At 39.7% G+C, this 23,820-nt stretch overlaps 2 protein-coding genes across 2 annotated transcripts in view; one reads left to right on the forward strand and one right to left on the reverse strand.

Annotated features, from left to right (window-relative positions):
* The window catches only part of GABRB3 (gamma-aminobutyric acid type A receptor subunit beta3), a 540,236-nt gene that overhangs the window by 450,350 nt on the left and 66,066 nt on the right, over positions 1–23,820 (reverse strand). The window lies entirely within an intron of this gene.
* The window catches only part of GABRA5 (gamma-aminobutyric acid type A receptor subunit alpha5), a 344,050-nt gene that overhangs the window by 144,575 nt on the left and 175,655 nt on the right, over positions 1–23,820 (forward strand). Inside the window, exon 6 of the mRNA XM_077482775.1 lies at positions 15,790–15,872. Within this exon, the coding sequence (XP_077338901.1) occupies positions 15,790–15,872 (83 nt within the window). The remainder of the gene's footprint in view (positions 1–15,789; positions 15,873–23,820) is intronic.

Genomic DNA, 23,820 nt, shown 5'->3' on the forward strand with positions numbered 1-23,820 from the left:
TGACTAACGCTTGTGTGTAAAGGGTTAAATACAGAAGTAACCTGCCCCCCGTGATTATTTTTGTGAGGAAAATAGGAAAACAGGAGTATCATGTTGTAATTAAACAGAGTGTTAGCACCAGCGGTAAGCCAGAAATCACTAACACTTCAAAATAAGCAAACCTGTATATATTTTTACAGTATATATAGAGAGAGAGTGTCCTATTTAATACAGTGCTATGAAGAGGGAGCATACAGTTACATCTAGCAGCCATTTAGGTTTTACTTTTGATAAAGCAAAGAAGTATAAATAGATATGTGCTTTTAGAATACATGTATACAAGATAAAACAAAGTACTTGGGCACACAATTCATTCTCTAGTTGTAGCTTAGAATAAGTCTTTAGCTTACGGTTACAAGATCTCTGAATCCCCAACCCCTCTGTAATTTTGGAAGTGATATGGACTACATGTAACAAAATAGTTTCACTCAATCCGTGCTCATTTTTGCCCTAATCTCATATCCTAGAAACCATAATAACCACAGAAACGCAGGACACAAAATTCCTGCGACACTCACTAGATGGCAACAATGCCATCCGAATAGATCAGTAAAATATATAACCACCATGAAATGATAAATTGTAAGTTCTGGCTTTTCCCATTGTTACTTGTTAATATTTACAGTTCTAATCAGTCGATGCTGTTGAAATATCTATAGTTTGCCTGTTAAAAAGTATCATATCAGAAACATATTGTTGATAACAGCTGGTATGCTTATTAGAGATGTTTAAATAATTCAAAACCTTATCTATTGGCAATTCACGTTAGCCTCCTGTTTTCCAAGTTTAAATAACAATTTTATTATTTTCTAAACTTTTTACCGGAATCACAAACTCACACAATAGTGTACTACCCAGAGGTTCCAGAGTGCTACATACAGGTACGATCCCAATAGTTAGATCAGACCTTCTGCTCTGCTAATGCTAGTCAGAACATGTATTATCTGGTGTCTTCAGAGAAAAGGGGGGGGGGGGAAAGTAACGTCCTTTCCCAAAACACAAGTCTGGTGCTAAAAGAAACTGGGGGGGGGGGGGGATTTATTTACTAATAAACTTTTTTCTTCAAAGCTTAATGGAACACGCTGAAGTTATAAAGTGATTGGCCACCAATTGCAGCTGCGTGAGATTTTGCACTTTCCAGATTTGGTGTGTCCCTGTGCTTCACTGAAGTATTACAGGATCCTTATCTGTTCATTATAGCACAGTAAAGACAGACATCTGATTAATTAAAAAAAAATCCAAGGTAAACAAATCTCTCCCATCTACTAAACACTTGATTTACTTGATGTAAAAAATAAATACAAGAGGATCTCCATTTTACTCCAAGTCAAAACTATTTTAAAAACTATCCAGCACTACAGGTATATAAAAAAAACTTTAAGAGAGTAACTACTTTGTAAATAAAACATTTTCACTTTGAAATATATTTAAACCCCTTTATGATGGAAGGTAGAAGAACAGGTTTCAAAACTTAAGCATGTGATAGTAAAACAGTACATATTCTAATAACTACTTGGTGTATTCATGTAAAATATACCTACGGTACCTTTTTTAGGCTAAATTGGACCTTCATTTGGCGGTAAATGTAAATTTGAATTCATCTCCTTTTTTACTGTCTATTCCTGATGTGATAACACATACAGTATTTCCAGATTATTTGATGTTTGTACCTATAGTAAGGCCAATAAATAAGTGTTTCCTTTTTTTTAAGACATACTGTGACTTACACTGATACTGGCATTAAACAGAAAAAAAGTTTTGTTTTTTTGGATCAAGATCTTGCTATTATATCTCTATTTTATTTATTTATTTAGAAAAAGAGTACAGTACTGGGTTTTACAGCTAGCGACCTCTGTGATATCCAGTCAGAGACTATCACAGTGATCGTGTGATTGGGAGTCAGTCCACCTGGTCCCTGATTGTTAGTACAAGACCAGAAGCTGTTGGTGACAACTCGGTCGTTATGCTGGGGGCGTGCTATGGAGCGCACTGCTAGCACAAACACCGGTGTGCATATATGCAGTGCCATGGAAGTAGGCCCATTTCCATGATAGAAAGTAAAAATAAACTACGCTCAGGACAAAGTCATACCACAAAAATTAAAATTAAAATACAAGAAAAAATAAAAAATAAAAATACAAAATAAACTATAATATAGTCTGCAGTTCTAAGTGGGATACACACACCAGAATGAATATAAGGAAATATGGAGAGCTGCGCCACTGGCCCTATATATAACTAAACTAAATACACAAATGGGGTGTTAATGAAGGGTTAAATAGCATATATAAAAAATAAATGTTTGTTGCCAATAACATTCACATAATGCACATTAGACCATCCAAGAAATGACATAGAACAAAAAGAAAGCTGTGTAACTGAGACTGGAAAGTAAAGTCCAAAATTTCAGTCCAATATATCCATAATTATCGAGTCACCACAGTGAGTCCACACCAAGCAGCAAATCAGTGCCCGTCACCAGGTTTTTGGTGCGCTTACCAGATGCGGATAAGATAACAGCCTCAATGATATTATTCCAAAGCAGGTTATGGTTTAAATGGTGAGACATCCGATCAGGGCATCCAGACTGCACTTAACATGGGTGTATAGCAGTATCACAGCCTTTAAAACTTCAATGGTCAGCAATCGCATATGTCACCAGCAATACCCCCAGAAAGAGAGGCCTCCATAGTGTAAAACCATTCAAATATTTAATAAAAATAAAAATATCGCACTTACATCGAAAATTCTTTATAGCAGCATAAACACATAAAGCCAGTCGGCATTCAAAAGAGCGTCCCGTCCTCCCCTCGTAGAGCGTGGTGGCGTCACTGCGTACCTTCCCAGACGCGTTTCGTCATAGATGACGTTATCAATGGGGAATGATACCTTACAGGCAATGGGTTGAAAATTGTGAGTTTGTTGTTAGCTACTGTACCTTTGAACAGTGAACTAGTAAGAATCTAAAGCTGTCCATAGACAGATCTAAATTTGTCCGATTCCTGCTAAATTGGTTGAAATTCATTCTGTGTGTGGCTCTGCTGATATCACCCAGCTCAGCAAAAGTCATTTTTTTAGTCGAACTGCCATGGAAGCTAGCTGTCACAATACTATATACTGTGGATTTGTCCATTTATGCTTTTTAGTGTTCATAGGAGGACTGAGATATTTCCCTCATTTAGGACCACTTTACTAGTTAACAAGTAGAAGGGAAAGGCTTACTAAGTTTCACATGCTGAAGGGCAACTTTTTGGATGCTCCTTTTTCTTGCAAATCTGGCAAATTGGCTATTTGCAGAATATCAAAAAGTCTACTTAGACATATTTCTGTGGTAAAATCATACAGTGGACTAGGGTTTTATCCCTGCTTGTATAAAATATATATATATAAAAAATAGCAAACAAAAACCCCCACGTGTATCCTAAATACGACTGAATTTTTATTCAGGTAGACCAGTTTACACAATTATCAATTAAACCCATATAAACCAGTTCTAAAGTCATACGTTTTTTTTTAGCTTAATAGATTCTATGCATTAAGAATAGAAAACCTTTCAGTGCCTGTTTCTTCTCATGCTCCTGAAATACTTACCTAAGTCCTATATTAATCCAACTCTGTGCTCATCTCCAGGTCTTCACTCCTCTCTCTGTTCTTTCCCAGGCTTGCCTGCTAGCAGTGGGAGTCATTGGCTTCTGACATATTCAATGAGCAGGGAGCAGGGGATGGGCTCAAACCAAGCTGTGTATCAATGGACGCACAGGGCCCAGTTCGGGAGTGAGCTTGTATGCATGCCACCATAGGAAGTAGCCTTCCTATGGTGGCACACACAGAAAAGGAGGAGCCTAGAGAACTGGTGAGGGACCCTAGAATAGGAGGTTCGGGGCTGCTCTGTGCAATACTATTGTGCGCACCCAGACAAAATTGATGTCCTTTTTTTCCCACAAATAGAGCTTTCTTTTGGTGGTATTTGGTCACCTCTGTGGTTTTTATTTTTTGCGCCATTAAAAAAAAAAAGAGCAACAATTTTGAAAAAAAAAGCATTATTTTTTACTTTTTGCTACAATAAATACCCCCCAAAAATATATAAAAAAAATATTATTTTTCCTCAGTTTAGGCCGATATGTATTCTACATATTTTTGGTAAAAAATAAATAAATCACAATAAGCGTATATTGATTGGTTTGCGCAAAAGTTATAGCGTCTACAAAATAGAGGATAGTTTTATGTCATTTTTATTATTATTTTTTTTTTTTACTAGTAATGGCAACTATCTGCGATTTCTTATTGGAACTGCGACATTATGGCGGACACATCAGACACTTTTGACACATTTTTGGGACCACTGAAATCTATACAGCGATTAGTGCTATAAAAATGCACATTACTGTAAAAATGTCACTGGCAGGGAAGGGGTTAACACTAGGGGTGATTAAGGGGTTAATTGTGTTCCCTAGTGTGTGTTCTAACTGAAGGGGGGAGGGGACTGTGTAGGGGAGATGACAGATCACTGTTCATACTCTGTATGAACAGGCAATCTGCATCTTTTCCCCTCAGAGAACCAGAAACTGTGTGTTTACATACACAGATCCAGGTTCTCAGTGTGCCTCGAGCAATCGCGGGAGCCCGGTGGTGATCACGACCGCTGGGCACTCGCATCGGCTCCATAGGCGAGCAGCCGGCGCATGCCTCTAGTGGCCACAGGGTGAAGCGACGTTACATAACGTCGTTTCAGCCAGCTGTGGCATTCTGCCACAGTAAAACTAAGGTGGCTGGTCGGCAAAGGGTTAAGCAGCTACTTTGACTTTATTAGGCCTTTAGTATTCATACTAATAGTCTGCAGTGCAACCATCTTTAGAAAAAAAAACATATAATCTGTGTAGTGCACCCCTGAAGTTTGCACTCTGTGTAGTGCACCCCTGATGTTTGCACTCTGTGTAGTGCACCCCTGAAGTTTGCACTCTGTGTAGTGCACCCCTGAACTTTGCACTCTGTGTAGTGCACCCCTGAATTCTGCACTCTGTATGTAGCACACCTCTGAATTCTGCACCATGTACATAGCACCCCCTAAACTCTTCAAGTAGCGCACCTCTGAACTCTGCATTCTGTAACACCCCCCCCCCGTAACTCTGCACTCTGTATGTAATGCACTGCCAGTATAGGACCCTTCCACTGTGGGAGAAATTGTGTGCGTGGGGGGGCGGGTTTGGGGGGTCATCTACTGTTGAGTTCCCACACCTATTTTCTGTGAAAAAAAGCCCTGAGTATAAGAAAATTTTATCTTAATACAAGAGGCATGTGAATTCTTTCTTCATTGTTGGTGTGATTTGTGTATTTCATCTAGTTATATGCAGAAATCTAGCTTGAAACTATTAGCTTCCTGCAATAAAGACCAGTCCCTTGTGATCACTCTCTTTTCAGGGTGACCGGTGTTGTATCAACACCCCCTCCTGTGCTCTTCTGCAGGCAGGCTGTAGTGGAACAGCCCACTAGATCTCACCCACCAGCTCTGCTGTTTCCACGGGCAGAGAGCAGCACCATGTTTATATCACTGCTACGCTTACAAGTTAATAAATGTGTTTAAAAAAGCTTTTATGGGAAGTGGATTTACTTCATTTGTGTCTATTGTGTAATATATTTAAATTATTGTTTTGTGTTCAGAGTTCAACTTTAACTGAATATCAAAAAACAATGTCTACCCGCAGGATTCAATGAAAAGCAGAGATATTTGATTTATTGCTCAAATTAGATAACTTCACTTGTGTTCCAAATAAAAAAAAAAAAAACACTTGTCGGTTTAACCAATAATTTCTTTGTACAATTCTCCTTTAAAGAGGAAGTAAACCCTGATGAGTTTACGTCCTCTTTCATTCCCTGCAAAGGTAAAGCATAATGGACTACTATGCATCGCATAGTAGTCCATTATGTGTCACTTACCTGACACAGGAGCCAGCGAAGTCACCGATGTCCCCTGTAGTCCGGCGCATCCATCTTCTCGGTGGGTCTTGCTGCCTCGCCGCTGTCATTCGGCGAAGCCGTGATGACGTCACTCCCGCACATGCGCACGGGAGCCGCCATGCGCGGCATATTCGCCGTTGACGGTGCCGCACTCAGTGCGCCTGCGCGCCGCTGTCTACGGTGTCTGTCTTTCGGCAAATATCTCCTAAACCGTGTGGGTTTAGGAGATATTTCTTGGACCTACAGGTAAGCCTTAATCTAGGCTTACCTGTAGGTCAAAGTGTGTTGTAAGGGTTTACAACCACTTTAAGAGGTTGTGACAGGGTGTGTGTCCTATACCTTCATATTTTTGCAAATAGGTATCCCTCATTCCCATCTCAGAAAGTTTAGAGGTATGCTTTGATGTAAAGACAATTGTTTTGAATAGTCATTGCTCGCATTCTATGGGAAAACAGAAAGTAAATAAGATATTGCCCTTCAAACTGAATGTTTGACATCATTTCTGATCTTTATGCATTTATGTTTAAATTATATGAAAATCTCTATGAGACCATTTATTATGTTTTAGCTGACCACATAAAAGCTGAGGAATCTGCTGTATTGTCTTTAAAGTGGTTGTAAACCCTCCCCCACAACTTTGTCCCATGTAAATCAGCATAAAAAACCCTAATGAACACTGCTTGTAGATATCTCCTTACTTGCTTAGTATTGTTGTAATCCTTTTTGTTCTTTAGAATGAAGTCACTGAGCATGCCCAGATCTCCCCTGATTTATCAGGACTTCCTATGGCACAACACTGAACTCCCAGGAGACTTCAGACTCATTCAGAGCTTCCTCCTACACACCATGTGACCATGTGTCATGACATACAATGTAAACCTGGCCATTACTGCAGTCTTATCAGCTGAAGCAGATAAGACTGACAAAGGGAAACATTAGACATAGGCACAAGTAAATACTATGAAATAAGACAAGGGTTGCCATAGAAACGTTGGATTGAGAAGGAGGCTTGGTTAACTGTACAGGAAGTGCTCAATGTAAGGGCGGAAATACACTGCACTGTGGACTCAGAAAACAATACTTAAGATGGAGCTGCCTAACCCCTGGAAACATGTTTTTTTAAAGTTGCTTTAAACAGTAAGTAATATGCGATTTGGGCTGGATTACAGTGGCTATAGTCTGATAATTACTTATTATAATGGACTAAATGAAGAGAAGCATCAGAGTGGGAGAGTTTACTTCCTCTTTAATACTGATCCATGACTTTTGCCTGGCTTACATCAGAAGTAGGTGGTCTCATAAGAATATAAACTCAGTTTATGGAAGCTTGATTTGTTTGCTAGTTTCTATTGATGACATCAGGAGTAGCACTTGTAAATGTGACACTTCAAAAGATTTGGTTGAACTCACACTGGTAATAAGATTTTCTCACTTCTTGGTGCTGGGTTAAGAACCAATACAAAGTTGATGAAAGGAAATCAAGGTTTTTAGTATCTGTCTCAATGATTTCCTATTTTTAACAAAAAGTTTAACAATAAATTAATATATTAATTTTTGAAAAGTATTGGGAATTTACATCTTTTTACTACATATGCTGATCAAGAGCACCTTTCAGTACTGCTTGGACCTTGAAGAAGTGGACATACCCCGACAGCTTGTCCAGAAAAATTTATGTTAGTGCAAATACAAAAAATATCATGGACAGTACTCAATTTTCTCTGTCACAATTGCACTAATACGGCTACAATCAAATCAACAAAAATATAAAATTATTGGTTAACCAAGGGTCACGGGGGAAAGAATGGTATATATGGCCCCTGAACTGATCCTGTCTGTGCAACATTGTGTAATCCAGATATCTATACTCTATATGAGTATACAAGCACACCCTATACTCTTACTGCATTAAAGCTGAAGTCTTACAATATTTGTTGAATTCATCTGATAAACTCCATGCAAATACTGTTCTTAGTAAAAATCAATCACTGGTCCCCAATGTAAAGCAACAGTACTAAATGTAAATGTAAAGCAACAGTACTAAACACTAGACCACACACATTTTTGGGGCCCAAAACAAAAATGAGAAGTGCCTGGAATAATTTTCCTACTATGCCCTGTCAAAGATGATAAGAAGAATATCAATTGGGTATATACATTTTAAATATACTGTATATGGATCAATGAACTTATAAAATCTGACTTTTCCATAGGAAGTTGTTTAGTACACTGGTTTTGAATGTTATACACCCTGTTGTGATGTCATAATTTTAGTTAAAAAGACACTATAAATAACCACAAACCATCAGATAACCAGAGCTGAAAAAGCTTAGGATTAGTTTTCTCTAAAAGACTCATACACGACAAATTTACATGAGACTATTTCATGCCATTTATGCGCTAATATACATGAACTAACTCTCAAGCATTTACTTTTGCCATCAGGCAGTGCTTGAAACTAACATCATAGAATGAAATCAGTAGCAAGCAAGCAACCAGGAGACCCATTTAGTTTCATGCCACTGAAGTGAAAGTACATTACATTAGGAACGGTAAATGGATATCCCCTGGGAAGCCATAGACTGCCTAGAGAATAACACGCCTCGGCTTCAATTTAGTATTTTTAATTCTCTTCAGTCTCTTGCTGCCCAATACACGCCACTTTGAAGAGAAACATTAACATGCAAACAATGCTATTTTGTATTCCAAAGCAGACAAATTCTGAACAGAATGGAATATTGAAGGAATAAACAAAGGTATGCAATACACTGGATCAGCGCTTAACAAGCATAGACAGCACATGAGATTAAAGTACAAAAACAAAGTACATAAAATTTGACTTCTGCAATCAAACCATACTTATTTATTTATAACCAGGTTAATTTGTTTTGAAGTAAACCCATAATGAAACATTTTGTTCATATTAGTTTTTCACCTGCAAGTCAGGGAGGGAGTAGTACAAAAATGGTGCTTTGGGACTTCATTGACATGCCTAATGCATTTTACAGAATACTGGGCTTCACTTGTCTCTGAAATTGTGAGAAACCATGAACCAGACCGGGACAAAAGTACAGTTAAATCACACTTGTTTAATAATAATAAAAAAAGATAAACAAAGTAAATGTAGTCAAAACAAAGCCAGAGTTCAGTAACTGGAACGGATAATCAGACAAGCCAAAACGTTAGGGAGCCAGAGATGAGCATAGTAGAACAGCAAGCAGGATCTGGAGCCAGAAGGTATGTCAGCCAAGCAAGTCTTTAACAGGAACACAGGAGAGCGTCTCTAGAGATATGACCAAGGTGAAGACAGAGATCCTCTGGACTGGACGGCTTAAGTAGGCAGGACTGATGAGCAGGATATCATCAACAGGTGAGTCACTGTGGAGAGATAGGAGCTGGCAATTAGCCGACAGCTGAGCGGCAAGCTTTGAGAATGAAGGGCTGAGCCCAGCCCTGACAAGAATTAATAAAATAAAAAAGACAAGCTTTATTAAATTATACCAAGGTTTATTGGAAGTGACGTACTAAAGGTTTATTGTGGCTGTGCACACATTCTACAAGGTGCTTTATGCATTAAAGCAAATCTTTCTTGAGGAACTATGAAGGTTATCATTGCTTTCCTCTCCTTCTGAAAATTGTAGTTTCCTGGTTAGCATATTTGTTATTTTGCTTTATACCTTTGACCAAGAACATCTGCGAACAAAGGAATGAGTGACGACATGCCCAGTGGAGCAAATTGGATCGTGCTTTGCTGTTTTTTTTTGTTGCCTTCCTCTGGATCAACTGTGTGTATAGGATTGTGTATATAGGCTTTTTTTTTTTTTTTCGTTTTTTTAGATTTTTTCCCCCCCTTTTATTGGTTGAACTAGATGGACTTGTGTCTTTTTTCAACAAGATTACCCTTCAGGTCTGGTATGAATTTTAAGGGGAAACCTGTGCCAAAATTAAAAAACGATGGCTCACGGTCCCCCCAAAATCCATACCAGACCCTTATCTGAGCATGCAACCTGGTAGGCCACAGGAAAAGAGGGGGTACAAGAAAGTGCAACCCCAAACCATACCAGGCCACATGCCCTCAATATGGGGAGGGTACTTTGGAGTAGCCCCAAAGAACCTTGTCCCCATGTTGATGGGGACAGGGGCCTCATCTCCACAACCCTTGCCCAGTGGTTATGAGGGTATGTGGGTGGGGGCAAAGATCCTGGCCTGACCCCTACATGAATTGGTAACGGGTACATTTTACCCCTACCAATTTCACATAAAAAGGCCCATGATGTAGATCCATCTCACACCGCAGATGATCCGAAAAAAGAAAAGCTGCAACACTTCCGCCTCCATGGGAGGCTCCCGCAGATGATGCTTCTTCTCAATGACAACTGTTATATAGCTGAGGGGGGGGGCCACTCGGTGACATAAATGGGCGACCCCGCCTTCCTCTGACATCTGTGGCATCAGAGGGATGGGGTCACCAGTTTACGTCACCAAGTGGCCCTCAGCTATATAACAGCTGTCATTGAGTAAAGAACTTTTCCCTAACTGTCTCCTGTCTTTTTTTTAAAAAATGTACACTTTTTTTGTGAAATGGTAGGCGTACAATGTACCCATTACCAATTCGCACGGGGGGAGTCCGGGATCTGGGGGTCCCCTTGTTAAAGGGGGCTTCCATATTAAGAGAATGGTTGTGGGGATGAGGCCTTTGTCCCCATCAACATGGGGACAAGGTGCTTTGGGGGGCTACTCCAAAGCACCCTCCCCATATTGAGGGCATGTGGCTTGGTATAGTTTAGGAGGGGGGGCACTCTCGTTCCCCCTCTTTTCCTGCAGCCTGCCAGGTTGCGTGCTCAGATAAGGGTCTGGTATGGATTTTGGGGGGACCCCTATGCCATTTTTTTTAAGATTTTGGTGCAGGGTTTCCCTTAAAATCCATACCAGACCTGAGCGGTCTGGTATGGATTTTGGGGGGGGGCCCCAGCGCCAATTTTTTAAAGGGTTCCCCTTAATTTCCACACCAGATCTAAAGGGCCTGGTATGGATTTTGGGGAAACCCCCATGCAAATTCTTTTTTTTATTTTTGGTTTTGGGCTCCCCTTAATATTCATACCAGACCCAAAGGACCTGGTAATGGCCTGGGGGGGGGGCATGCCGTTTTTTTTCAATGAGTTTTATCTATATTGCTGAGACCCGACAGTTCATTATAGCCGCAATCAGTTTTAAATGACTTTTTTCCTTTAGAAATTTCATATTTCTGTGGTACTGTTCTAAACACGGGAAAACTGTGTCACTTTACAGGCATCCTATAGACACCCCCCAGGCACAATATTTAAAGGAATATTTTATTTTTATTGTTTAATTTTAAGCATTATTAAAATAAATGCTCCTGAAAAAACTGCAGATTTTAAAACTTTTTTTTTGCATCGATGCATGTCCCCTGGGGCAGGACTCGGGTACCCAAACACTTTTTATGACAATAACATGCATATTAGCCTTTAAAATTAGCACTTTTGATTTTTCATGTTCGTGTCCCATAGACTTTAATGGTGTTCATGTGTTTGTCAGAATTATTTGCCTGTTCCCATGTTCTGGTGCAAACCAAATCGGGGGGTGTTTGGCTCATCCTTAATGAACAGTTGCATTTTACAGTTTAAAATTTTAACAATTCTAGATTCCCTGTCAAAACCCATTCTAACTGAGTAATTTAGAGTATTATAAAATAGTATGACATTTTTTTTTTTAAATAAAAATAAAGAATAAAAAACAAAAAACTATAAGAATAAAAAGAGAAGGAAACGTAATGACTGAAACTGTTGTACATATATGTATGAAAAAATATTTTCAGTCCAGGAAGTGATAGAATCATTTCCAAAGGGATTTCTAGAGGGTTAAGGGCATGTTGTAAATAATGTATCTCAATATCTGAGACATCATTTCTGACAAAGAACTCCAATATGTTTTGAAATGTGTATTTTAGATCCACTGAGCTAACCAAGAAAGGGTATTTCTTTAACTCCTAATTACTTTGGTTGATGGTGAACAAAGTACAATACTACTACAATATAGTATTCCTGAAAGAAGGACTGATGGTACTGCTCCAAGGGTACAGGCCACTGCTATCCAAAAGACTTCTCCACAGAACTCTGCAGTCCTAGCCTTTTTCACGGAATTATTGTGGTCTGCAGCATTTACCTGCAGCATATCAGCCATGATAAAACTACCAGTCATCTGGGAGACACATGAATCTGTACCACAAAGCTTGGTGGAAAAAGCACCTCAGTGATACCTGTCTGCAGCAAAAGGCCCACACTCTTCCTCCTTGTTCCTCGCTTTCCACCTCTCACTGCCCTCCACAAGATTTCTATCTGCTTTCCACTTCATTCTCAGTTTCCTCAAGCTATAGAGATGTAAGTCTCACAAGGGGTTTTATACTCTTGCCTTATGGCACATTAGGCAGGAAAGAGAGTCGGCATTGGGCCATGCAATGTATGTTTAAACCTTGACATTTAGTAAGTCTCCAATCTCTGTTTGTTGTCTTCAGGAGCATCTTTGACCAGACAGGTGTCTCTTCCACAGCTGCTGAAACATAAGCAAAACATAGTCTCTGCATTACCCCTATGTCCAGTGTCTCAATTCCCGCTTGACAAACTTGCTGTCTTTACACTTGCTCCCTCGCCAGCTTGTGGAGTTGACCCCTTTCTGTGAGTTTATGGCCTGTGCTGCACTGCAGTGGCTGGTACCCTGCTGCCATTTTTTTTACCCAGATAGTCATCCCTGCCCTCCATTAACATGTGGAAGATAAAGTGTCCATGAGGTTGGACTGTGCTGTTAGGAGCAGGATGCACATGACCACAGATAAGAAATCCAGCAAGCATGAGACAGGTCAGGGCCAGGACAAGGGGTGGGCAGGAGGGGTGGCTGCCCCTGGCGTAATGGTTTATTGCAGGGGTAGGGGGCACCCTGACCTTAACCCTAAGGGAAATGAGGGCGCAGTTTGGTGTCTTTGCCCTGGGCGCTGGATGACCTTGTCCTGGCACTGAGACAGGTAATCATATCTCCTTCATGGCACACAGGGTAAATCTGCTGATAGCTGGGATGGATGCAGATGGAGCACACCACTAAACTAGTGTGAAGCTGGAGCTGTGTCCTACACATTTGTATAGATGATACGGTCACACCTACCCCCTTCTACTATATGGCTACCTCCTCTGATTCTTTAAAACCACCTATCATCACACCCCTCCCCCATGCCTATGTCTATTCAACAGTTTTGCAGGTGATGTGTGGGTGTGTGTGGGGGGGGGGGGGGGTAGAGGCCACTCTGAGTCAGAGATTCTGACAGCTCTTCAGAGGCAGGCCAAGAAGTGGCTGACCTCATGCCATTTTGTGTCAGGCAAAGGTGATGTATTACTATGGCATTAACCTGCTGTCCACTGTTCTGCAGGGAATGATCACACAACTAACTTGCCTGACACATGTACTGATAGTGCAGTGGTCTCTGGATCAGGTACTTTAACTTTCTGGATGTCCTGTAGCAGGCCATTTCAGACAGTCATAACCTATGAGTGTTTGCCTTGCCTAAATGTAGTGGCAATACAAGCTGCCTGTCAGCCTCTGATATGTCAACAACCCAACTCACTGGTATACAATGTTGGCCACGCTGCAGAAGCTGCACAAGTTATTAAGTATCTGTAAGAGAATGAGACAAGGGCAGGCTCTGTAGCTGAGGCTATTTTCACCACATCAGTGCTATGCCATAGGCCCCCTATGTAAAAGCATTATGCATACAACAGGGCCTCTGTTAGGTTATGTAATCTGTACAGCCCAGGTGCCTGAAGCTTTATTTGATACATGTGCTGGCCAGGGCACTGACAGTTGGATCCCTAAGCATTGGGATCACTGTTTGCTTTCAATACCTATAATCTAGAACAATGGTCTGAGTTAATGTGGTGGTAAGAGCAAAATTATAGTATGGTTACCTATGGTGAAAAAAAAGCTAATTGTGCTTACTCTCCTAATTGTGTAATTGAACTTCACTTACATTAAAGTGGCCTTTTACAGGGAATTCCTTGTTACTATATCTGCATTACATAATTGCATCTATTATTATGATATCAGTAAATCCATAATGGCAGATTTTACCCTTGACCCCAAACTGAGTGATTTGGTGTTCAATTGGCACTGTTCCTTAATTATCACTGTGTTGAAAAACTATCTGTCTTGTTAGTTAGTAGACATGCTGAATAACAGTCTCTGGCTAGCTTCTGCAACTTATGGACGGTAATACAGTACTTTTACTAAATATGTTAACTACACTGCTGTTTGTTTCTGATTTGCTACTGGTGGCTGCCACAATCTAGGAACAAGCAATTTGGGTAGCATTTTGGGACTGCTTAACCCAATAGACCTGTAGAAATATTTGTCAGATGCTATCATACTGCCTTTATCAGCTTCCAGGCTAGTGAGGTGGATTTAGGAAAGCGCATTAGAACAAAATGTGTTAATGGGCAGATGCTAAATGTAAGAATTGAAGGGCCTATTACAAATACACAATAAATTTGTGCCACCTATGTGGATACAAAGGGTGCCCTCCTTAAGAAAGACACTTGCAGCTCGAATTGCTTGGCTTTCATCACTGCAGGAAACAAGTAGGCTTTCATCACTACAGGAGTAGGATAGTGACAGGGTTGCAAAAAAGATGACCTTTTCCTTTTGAAATATCTCATCTATCAGATCAATGGGAAATATTATCATTTCTATGCTAAATTTCAACAAAATATAGCTCTATTCAGAGGTAAATGTTTTCAAAGAAACTGTTAGCCAGCCGCAGCCCATTTAAGGAACTTCACGATCTGCAGCGTATATGTCAGGTAATGCGGTCTAATTAGTCCTTGGTTTTTCAAGGCTTATAGTTGTATCTGTGGAGGGGGTGCTGGAAAGAACACTGATATAAAACAGAGGGATGTAGTCATTTGTCATAAAATGGATACACCAGGCACAAGTCTCAGCCAGCTGTCACAAGAAAGTAATAGCCAGTACTTAAAGAAATGTCATAACTTGCTTTTGAACCAACAGACTTAAGACTTCAACATCAGAAGATCTAAATGCTGTCTATCCTCCCTATTCTCTTCCTTCATAACGTTACGTTTAGTATTATATATTATACCTCCAAAGCTGAATAAACATCAACAGCTGAATAATCAGCAACATAGCCATTTAGGAATGTATTTTAAGTTTTCACTGAATAATTAAACACATCAGATGGCGATCAAGTATAAGGAAAACAAATGACAGAATGCATGATTGTTTTGCAACCGTTCTTACTATTCTATTGCCTGTGGTGTCAGAAACTGCATGATTGAAATCCTCCTTCGTTCTAAGACTTTCAGAATAAATTCAATTCATAGCTCAGCATATAAAGATGCTGGCAGTGAGACATTTGGCTCAATGATAAGAGAGCTGTCCTCTGAGAAATGGTGTCATGGGAGTAAAGGCTGTATTTTATATGAACAGATAGACAGATAGGAGTTTTCTCATGTTAATGCAGTTTGACAGCTGTGGGAGCTAACAGGTAAAACCTGACACATCTGCATTTTTCATTTAATACATAAAAAAATCTGATACCTTAAGAGATGCTAATACACTGTTTCAAATGGACATCAGGTTGCATTTTGCAGTTTAACTTGTCTTTATCATCCTTATAATAACGTTGCAGCCATCACTCATAAACATTCAGGCAAAGATTGGATACCCACTGACTGCACTGCTGTATAATTCAACTTTTTTTCCTCTACTTTATTTGCACAGACTAACAATTTCTGCAGAATGCCCTATGCAGCTTGAAGACTTTCCTATGGATGCTCACGCATGCCCTCTAAAATTCGGGAGCTGTAAGTGTTTGTGTTTTGTCTTTTTATAACATATTTCCTTGGTTCTGTTCTCTCATATCTGTAATGCCAAATGCATTGATTAAAATAGGTTCTTTGTTTTAAATGTTAAATTATAATCAGTCTATATTTGTGGAGGGGTTTCCATCTCCAATAACCCTTCTGTTATGAGGCTAGATGAGATAAAGGCCACCTCTCATGTGATCCCTCAATAAGCCTTTTATATGTTTCAAAGATATATTCAAATATTCAGTGAGTGGCCATTTTTTGACCACTTGCGGTAGATTTTTTATTTTTTTTTATCTGAAGTGTTTTGAAGTTTCTAAAAGGCTTGAAGTGTGTTCATATTATATAATGGCTTCAGTTTGTTAAAAGCATGCACAAGAAAATGAATCAAATATAAATATTCTGATCACTATGGGAATATTGCTTGCAAATTGGAATATAAACAGTTATTGTTTGTGACATATTTAAAGAAAAACACTCCTAAATGTGATAGAAAATTCTGATCTAATCAAACAAATAATGCATATGTGGTTTAGCATAAGGCTGGACATGAAATGGTAGTCAAATGATCTGAGCACCATAAAAAAAAAAAAAAAAAAATCATACAAATGATAGCAGAAGACACCTCACAGTAAATCTTACAGGATACGTCTTGTAGGAAGGATAGAAATGCACACTTTTACAAAGCTGTGAACTGCAAAAACATGTAAGAATGGGGAGCAAGAGACACTTTGGGGCTGTGTCACTGCTGACACTGTTCTGTATGACGAAATGCATCAGTTGCTGGGACTTGTTTGTTGAGTCATCATGCACACCAGCTCATGTGGTGTGTTTTTCATGCTATTTTTGCTATTTGTTTGTGAGCACCTTTTCCATTCTAATAAACTGGTGGTTTTAGAAAAGTTTTCATCTGAGATCTATGTTATTATTTACTGTCATAAACAAGGTGTGACCAGAAATGTGTGGACTGCAAGAGGGAAGACCAAAACGCATGTAAAGTGAAAATGTAATATTTATTAAAAGGATAAGTATAAATAATAAAGCAAACAACCACAGTGACACACAAGAATAACTTTCTAAAACAAACGTGAGTGCAGGATGATTGAGAAAGAGAGATTTGAGCAGGCAGATCTCTGGCAACAGGAATGGGTTGTTGTAAGCTGACTGAGGCTGAGTGCAATATATCTGACCATGCTTGGAGTAATGGCTGAACAAAATTCAGTTTACATGCTGCCTGTATGACAACAGATTGCACACTCTTAACACACTCTGTTAACACCTGCTAAGAACATGAGGAATAATGCTCGAAGAAAGAAACCGGGTCATCCTCTAATAACCACACCAGAGACTCAACCGGATCAAAACTGAAGTTCGGGTCATCACTGCCTCTTGGAGTACTGGACAAGGCTAGCTCTGCACACACCTGAATCAGAGGCTGAACATCCCCAAACAGCATATGGCCCTGATCAACTAGGGAATGAGCCAGTCAGATAAACTCTAGTAGCTGGTCTCTGGCCCACTCTTTCAATATCTAGCAGCAGTATTCACCATCCACCATCCATGCATGTTAGCAAAAACAGAACCAGGATGGCTTCCCTAAGCAGCCACTCCTGGTCACGACTGGCCTTGGTATTATATCATAAATAAGGTGTGACCAGAAATGTGTGGACTGCAACAGGGAAGACCAAAATGCATGTAAAGTGAAAAAGTAATATGTATTAAAAGGATAAGTATAAACAATAAAGAAAACCAGCAAATAGCCACAGTGACACAGAAAAATAACTTTCTAAACCAAACGTGAGTGCAGGTTGAGATATCATAAATGTAATCAAGCCAGGGTCATACCCGAAAGATCAGTCAGATTGAACAGGGAGCAGGATGGGACAGGGAGTGGGCAACAGGAGGAAGGGATAAGTCAGCAATACATGGGTCCAGGGACGGATGCAGGGTTCAGGATAACAGGATCACAGGAGGAACAGGTTCAGGATAGTAGGATCACAGGAGGAGCAGGTTCAAGATAACAGGATAACAGGAGGAACAGGTTTAGCATAGCAAGATCACAAATACAGGTCAGGGCTCAAGGACAATACCAAGGCAGATGTATAAGCGTCTGCCAGATATAAATACACACCTCTTGCAATCAGTCTCAGGTAACGCCTGACTGCAGGAGATGATGTCGGCTCCAGACTGCTGGGAGACAGCCGCTACTACGGCCCAAAGATCTGACAGTGCCCGCAGCAAATGAGAACTTTCCTGACACTTACTTTGTTTGCACTCTTTTTATACATTTTGTAAATAAACATAAAAAAAAATAAAAATTCACACTATCCAGTTTACTGATTTCCTCCTATGCACCACAATGGTTTATGGATTATTTGAGCTTGGGATGAATCTGAGTGGAAGTGCACTTAAAAGGGCCAGTTGACATCTGTTAAGGCATGGCCTATTTTTCTATTAAAACACAGAGGACCTCAAATTTATACGGTTGTGTACATCCAGTAAGAAGGTGATGTACAACTAGGTGGTAGAACACGAACTAGACACAGCATGAAGTGTGGACTTTTTGTATTTGTTGCACTATATTCTATGGTCGCACTGTGGAGCATATGGTTCACCTCTATATTGTTCACTGTACAAATATTAATTTATAGAAATTGTTATACAACCCTAATTCCCAAAAGTTGTGACCCTGTGTAAAATCTATTTAAAAACAACATGCAATGATTTGCAAATCTCATAAACCCGTATTGTATTCACAATAGAACATAGAAAACATATCAAATGTTTAAACTAAGAAAATGTATCATTTTAACCCCAAAAAAAAGAGGTAATTTTTAAATTGATGGGAGAAACATGTCAACACAGCCCTTTTGACAGGTTCCCCCCCAAAAAAATAACTACTCTCAAAGCACTGTTGTCCAATGATAGCAGACCAATGGGTTTTTCTACATTTTTAATGCCCAATAGGAGGTTCAGGGGTGCACAAGGAGCTTTAATATATATCACCCACCCACAGGGCCGCTGATAGGGCAGTACAACCAGCCCTGTTGTACCGGGCCTGGCCAGCAGGGGGGGCCCGAGCAGCTTTTAACTTCTAGCTAAAAAAAAAAAAAAAAAAAAAAAAACGAAATAACTATATTAACCTGCACCTACTTGATTACTAACATATATAAGGAATATATATTCATTTCCTGGGCCCCATCAGGTTACCAGAGGGGCCCAGGAGGTGAAAGCAGAAGAGGGACATTTTTTCTATTTTCGGGTGCAGGGATACAATGCTGTGCCGCATGCTGTTCTCAGTATACCTGCACAAACTAAAGTTCTTCCTGCTCACTGTATGCCTCTCCGGCGGATGGATATTACTGTTATACGGCTCCCTTCATCCAGTAAGTGCTGCAGCTTGAGGGACTTATCACTGGGACGGCTGAGACAGACAGAGCAGCAGGAGTAATCTGGACAATGGCAGTGGTGCACAGGCAAGCAGTCCCCTGCACACACACACACACACACTGACAGGTCACACTATTGTAGCATGTGCAGTCCCTAGACTCTGTGTGCTCATGGTTATTATCATTATGATGATCAGGGCACAGTAGGTGCTGTATGGCTCTGTCAGTGTAACATGACTGTGTGGTGCTGACTTTCCTGATATATGACTGTACTGTGTGTTACAGACTATAACTCAGCACAGCCATAACAAAGTCAGCATCACACAGTCATGTTACACTGACAGAGCCACACAGCACCTGCTGTGCTCTGATCATCATAATGATAATGACCATGAGCACATAGTGAGATGCTACTTTTACACATGTGATGGGGGAAGGGACAGTAAAAATACATAGCCAAGCTGCATTTTTACCACCCCCAAACCACTCTCCTTTCATAACCTTTCACCCAAGCTTTGCAATTAGGTCCTTTTTCATGCAGACCTGATTGAAAGCTCCGTATGAAGACACAAACTGAATGGGCACAGATGTCAAAACACTGACATCTCTCCCATTCAGATGCAGTTATGATTGGTGGGGCGCTGTAAATGTTAAATGTTCCTGCTCCTGCCTCCTGCCCTGACAGCGTGGAGGCAGGGGTGGGGTTATGGGCGGAGCCAGGATGGGTTGTGGGCGGGGTCAATGGGGCCCCGTCAGGTAGGCTGTATGGGGCCCCATGATTTCTAACAGCGGCCCTGCCCACCCACATATATGATGTCAGCCCATTCCAGTGACCCCATAAAGAGTCCAGTACTTTGACACACAAGAAGCTAAAAAAAGGCCTCAAACGTGGATTTAAAAGCAATGTACAGTAAAATATTACTATATAATTTTTCTGCACCATGTCTTTTCTTCCTGAAAACAATATATCTAGAGTTAAATTGTGGGAGAGTAGGGTCTCCTTGTTTTAAATCTGTAGCATCCTGTGCTTCAGAATGTTATGAATTATGCAAGAAATTCTCCTTTACAGTTTAAATGTACAGAATTGTTTAAAGGTCCTTCTGGCCTGCTCAGAAAAGCTAATGTAGAAGGATTCCTTGAAATGATATGTATTAAATTAAATAGCACTACTGCAAGCTTTCTCAGTGATATTATACACTTTAAAAAATATCAGTTTCTAATTGCCTAGTGCACTGTGCCATAGAAAGAAGAACTAAGCTTACTGAATTTAGATATCCCACAGTAGTGATGTCACATTAGATGAAGCACATGGTAGTATAAACGTAACTGTTTCATTTTAACAAGACTGATTGACTTAATATAAGGTGTATATAATGCAGGTAGGTAAGGCTCTGTTCACACTTATGCGACTTGTCGTGCAACTTTGGACACACACAGTCACATGACAAATCGCAGCCCATGTATTTCAATAGACGCTGCTCACATCTATGCTATCTAAGTTGTAGTGATTTTAAAAAGCTTCCTGCACTACTTTGATGTGACTTTCTTGCAACTTGAGTGCCATAGACTGCAAAGTAAAATCTCAAAAGTCACATTAAAGTTGCATCTTAATGTTTTCAATGCAACAGTTGTGCAACAGTCAATGCCAAAGTCGCACTCATCCAAAGTATTAGCAATGTAAAGTTGTGATGGAGTCGCACAAGTGTGAATGGAGCTTTAATATATACCTCCTAGAATGGTATAGCCATATAAATAGAGTTAAATTTGAATTGCTCTTACTAGGGTCAATTTTACCATTAAGTACAGGAGGCATGTGCCTATAGGGGTAGCATATATTAATGACAGATTTATCTTGAGGAGACGGAACTTACTGTAGGTTGGAATATATCCCAAAATCACTCTTGCAGTGTGTATTTTTATTTATTTTAAAGGATGTACTCATAGGCTCTTTAAATTTGTCTTCCGGGTCCTACCTTATCATTCTGTGCTCCTGAATGCTAAATTAGCTAGACCCACCCTATCCTACTGGTATACTACCATTATAATATATAATTATACATTTAGCCAATATCTTACAGAGAATATAGCACCATTTACCATAGTTCCTATTTCAGTGGATTTTATAATCTAAGGAATTAAAGGATCCTAAAAAGTCTTACAATGTTTAAAAGTGGAAAACCTAAATTGTAGACCTGGGTAGCATAAAAAAAATAAAAATAAATTCACAGTTGCATGTGTTTTGTCTCTTTGAAAGCATTGCAAGTACAGAAAAACACCTGTTGATCCTTTTAGAGATCCAGTGAGCTACTAAATTCCTGTAGTGGTAGAACAATGTTGCCTCTGCTGCATTAACCACTTGCCAACCAGTCACTTAACTAGTATGTCATTGGACTTCAAGTGGCTATGTGGGGATGATACCTGTGCTGTTTTTTAGAGCATATGGTGATCTCCCGTCTCACCTAGAGTTCCGATCAACCAGCCAACACTGATTGGAGAGCCGAATAGAGCCCATAACGGCTTTGATTGGCTTTCAGCTATTGTAATCCGAAAGCAATGACCTGACATCACTTCCGGTTTAGCCAGATGTCAATAGCGCCATTTAAAAAAAACAAAAGCATTCAAACACACTGATCTTGGTGTGATCAATTGCTTTTAAGGGCAGAGGGGGGATTTGGGGTCTTATAGACCTCAGATCTCTTTATAAAAAGTACTTGCCACATGCCTATTGCTGTTACAAGGGATGTTTACATGCTTTGTGACAGCAGTAAAAGTGGTAAAAAACGTGAAAGTGACAATGTAAAAAAAATTTTTTTTTTTTTTAAATGATGTCCCCTGTGCTTGTGCGCAAAGGCAAATGCATGCTTTGGTCCCGCATGCATGCAAACAGCAATTGTCCCACACATGTCATATGTCACCACAAACATCAGATCATGAGCAGTAATTCTAGCACCAGTCCTCCTGTGTTATTCTAAAGTAGTAACTTGTAAAGAGTTTTAAAGTGTCACCTATCTGCAGGCTGCTGCTTCTGCTAAAAATTATCCCTGCAGTTTGTACTCACAGGAATTAGATACTCAATCACAAAAGATAAAAGTTTCCTGAAAGATCTCACGGTATCTGCAAAAGGGTGAACGAATATATACAGTCACCCTATGTCATGTATACTGACTCATCTGCAAAATAATTAACCAGGTGTGATCCAAGTGTCTCGGACATCAATTAAAAGAAAATTGACTAGAGGTCTAAAAAGATAGTCACCAATAGGGTCAAGCACTACACTTTCCCATTCAACCTATAGCAGATTGACGGCCAGGCGAGACTTTCCTCCTTCGGAGCAGACATAATATGATGTCCTCTCAGAGGGCTTTGTTTGCCTGCTGCCAGTATCATGTGATCGCTGTGACCAATCACAGCAGATCACATGACAATTGTAAACAATGGATGGCTTCCTTTTATGTCATCCATTGTATACAATTGTGTTTCTAGCTGTGGTTGGTGATAGTGATCACATGGTACAGACAGGGCCAATCACAGCCCATCTGTACCATGTGATTTGCTTTCTTCAATCATCGCTAATCACGACAAAAAACACTGAATAAATCAGTTTCATTCAATAAAAATCTTGATCACTTCCCCATGTTGCTGTGGTAACACGGTATTGCTCTGGTTACAGTGTGTTAAAAAAAATCTGCAAAATGTAATAATAATAATAAAAAAATAAATAAATAAATATATATATATATATATATATATATATATACACATAAATATAAATATATATATATATATATATATATATATATATATATATATATATATATATATATATATATATATATCATGATAATGCTGTACTGCACTTGTGACAGTATGTAAAAAAAAATGTATGTTTTTTTTTCTTAATTTAAAAAAAAAATATGATAAAAATGTACAAGCTCAAAAAACTTTCCATGCCTCTTACTAAATACCTTGGTCATCTTTCCAAAAGGGGTCATTTGGGGGATACTTGTACTGTCCTGTCATTTTCGGGCCTCAAGAAATTAGATCAGTAAATCAGGACTGATCGATTTCCAGATACTGTATACCAGGGGTAGGCAACCTTAAAGAGGTGAAGATCTACCTGAACAATATGGGAGAAGTCAAAGACCACCGAGCACAATGCTGCCTCCTCACAACTGATTTAAACCTATAATTTTCCTACTACTGTGTCGCAATCATTTGCATTGCATGGCTATCATAGTTTAAATCAGGAAGTGAGGAGGCAACATATCATCTCACCACCTGCCAAATACACCGGAGTCACTTTTCAAAGGAGGATCAGTGTCTGCTGCACTTGAGAATGAGCCCTTAGTTGCATATGGCCGTAGCACCCTTAGGGCTTGTTCACATGTAAATTTATGGGGGGTTTGGTAAAACTCCTGCACTCAGAAAGTGCACCAAACCTGCAAGATATAATAGAGAAGTTGCTAAACGCAGCAAGCCCCCAGGAAAGCTGCAGGTACACTGCACCAGTGTGGGTAAACCATGGGCCATCAGTGTGAAAGTAGCCCTATACTATT

Source organism: Lithobates pipiens, unplaced genomic scaffold, assembly GCF_037356315.1.
Source record: "Lithobates pipiens isolate NorthernLeopardFrog02 unplaced genomic scaffold, aLitPip1_a1.2 Scaffold_16, whole genome shotgun sequence".
In the NCBI taxonomy this organism is placed as follows: Eukaryota; Metazoa; Chordata; class Amphibia; order Anura; family Ranidae; genus Lithobates; species Lithobates pipiens.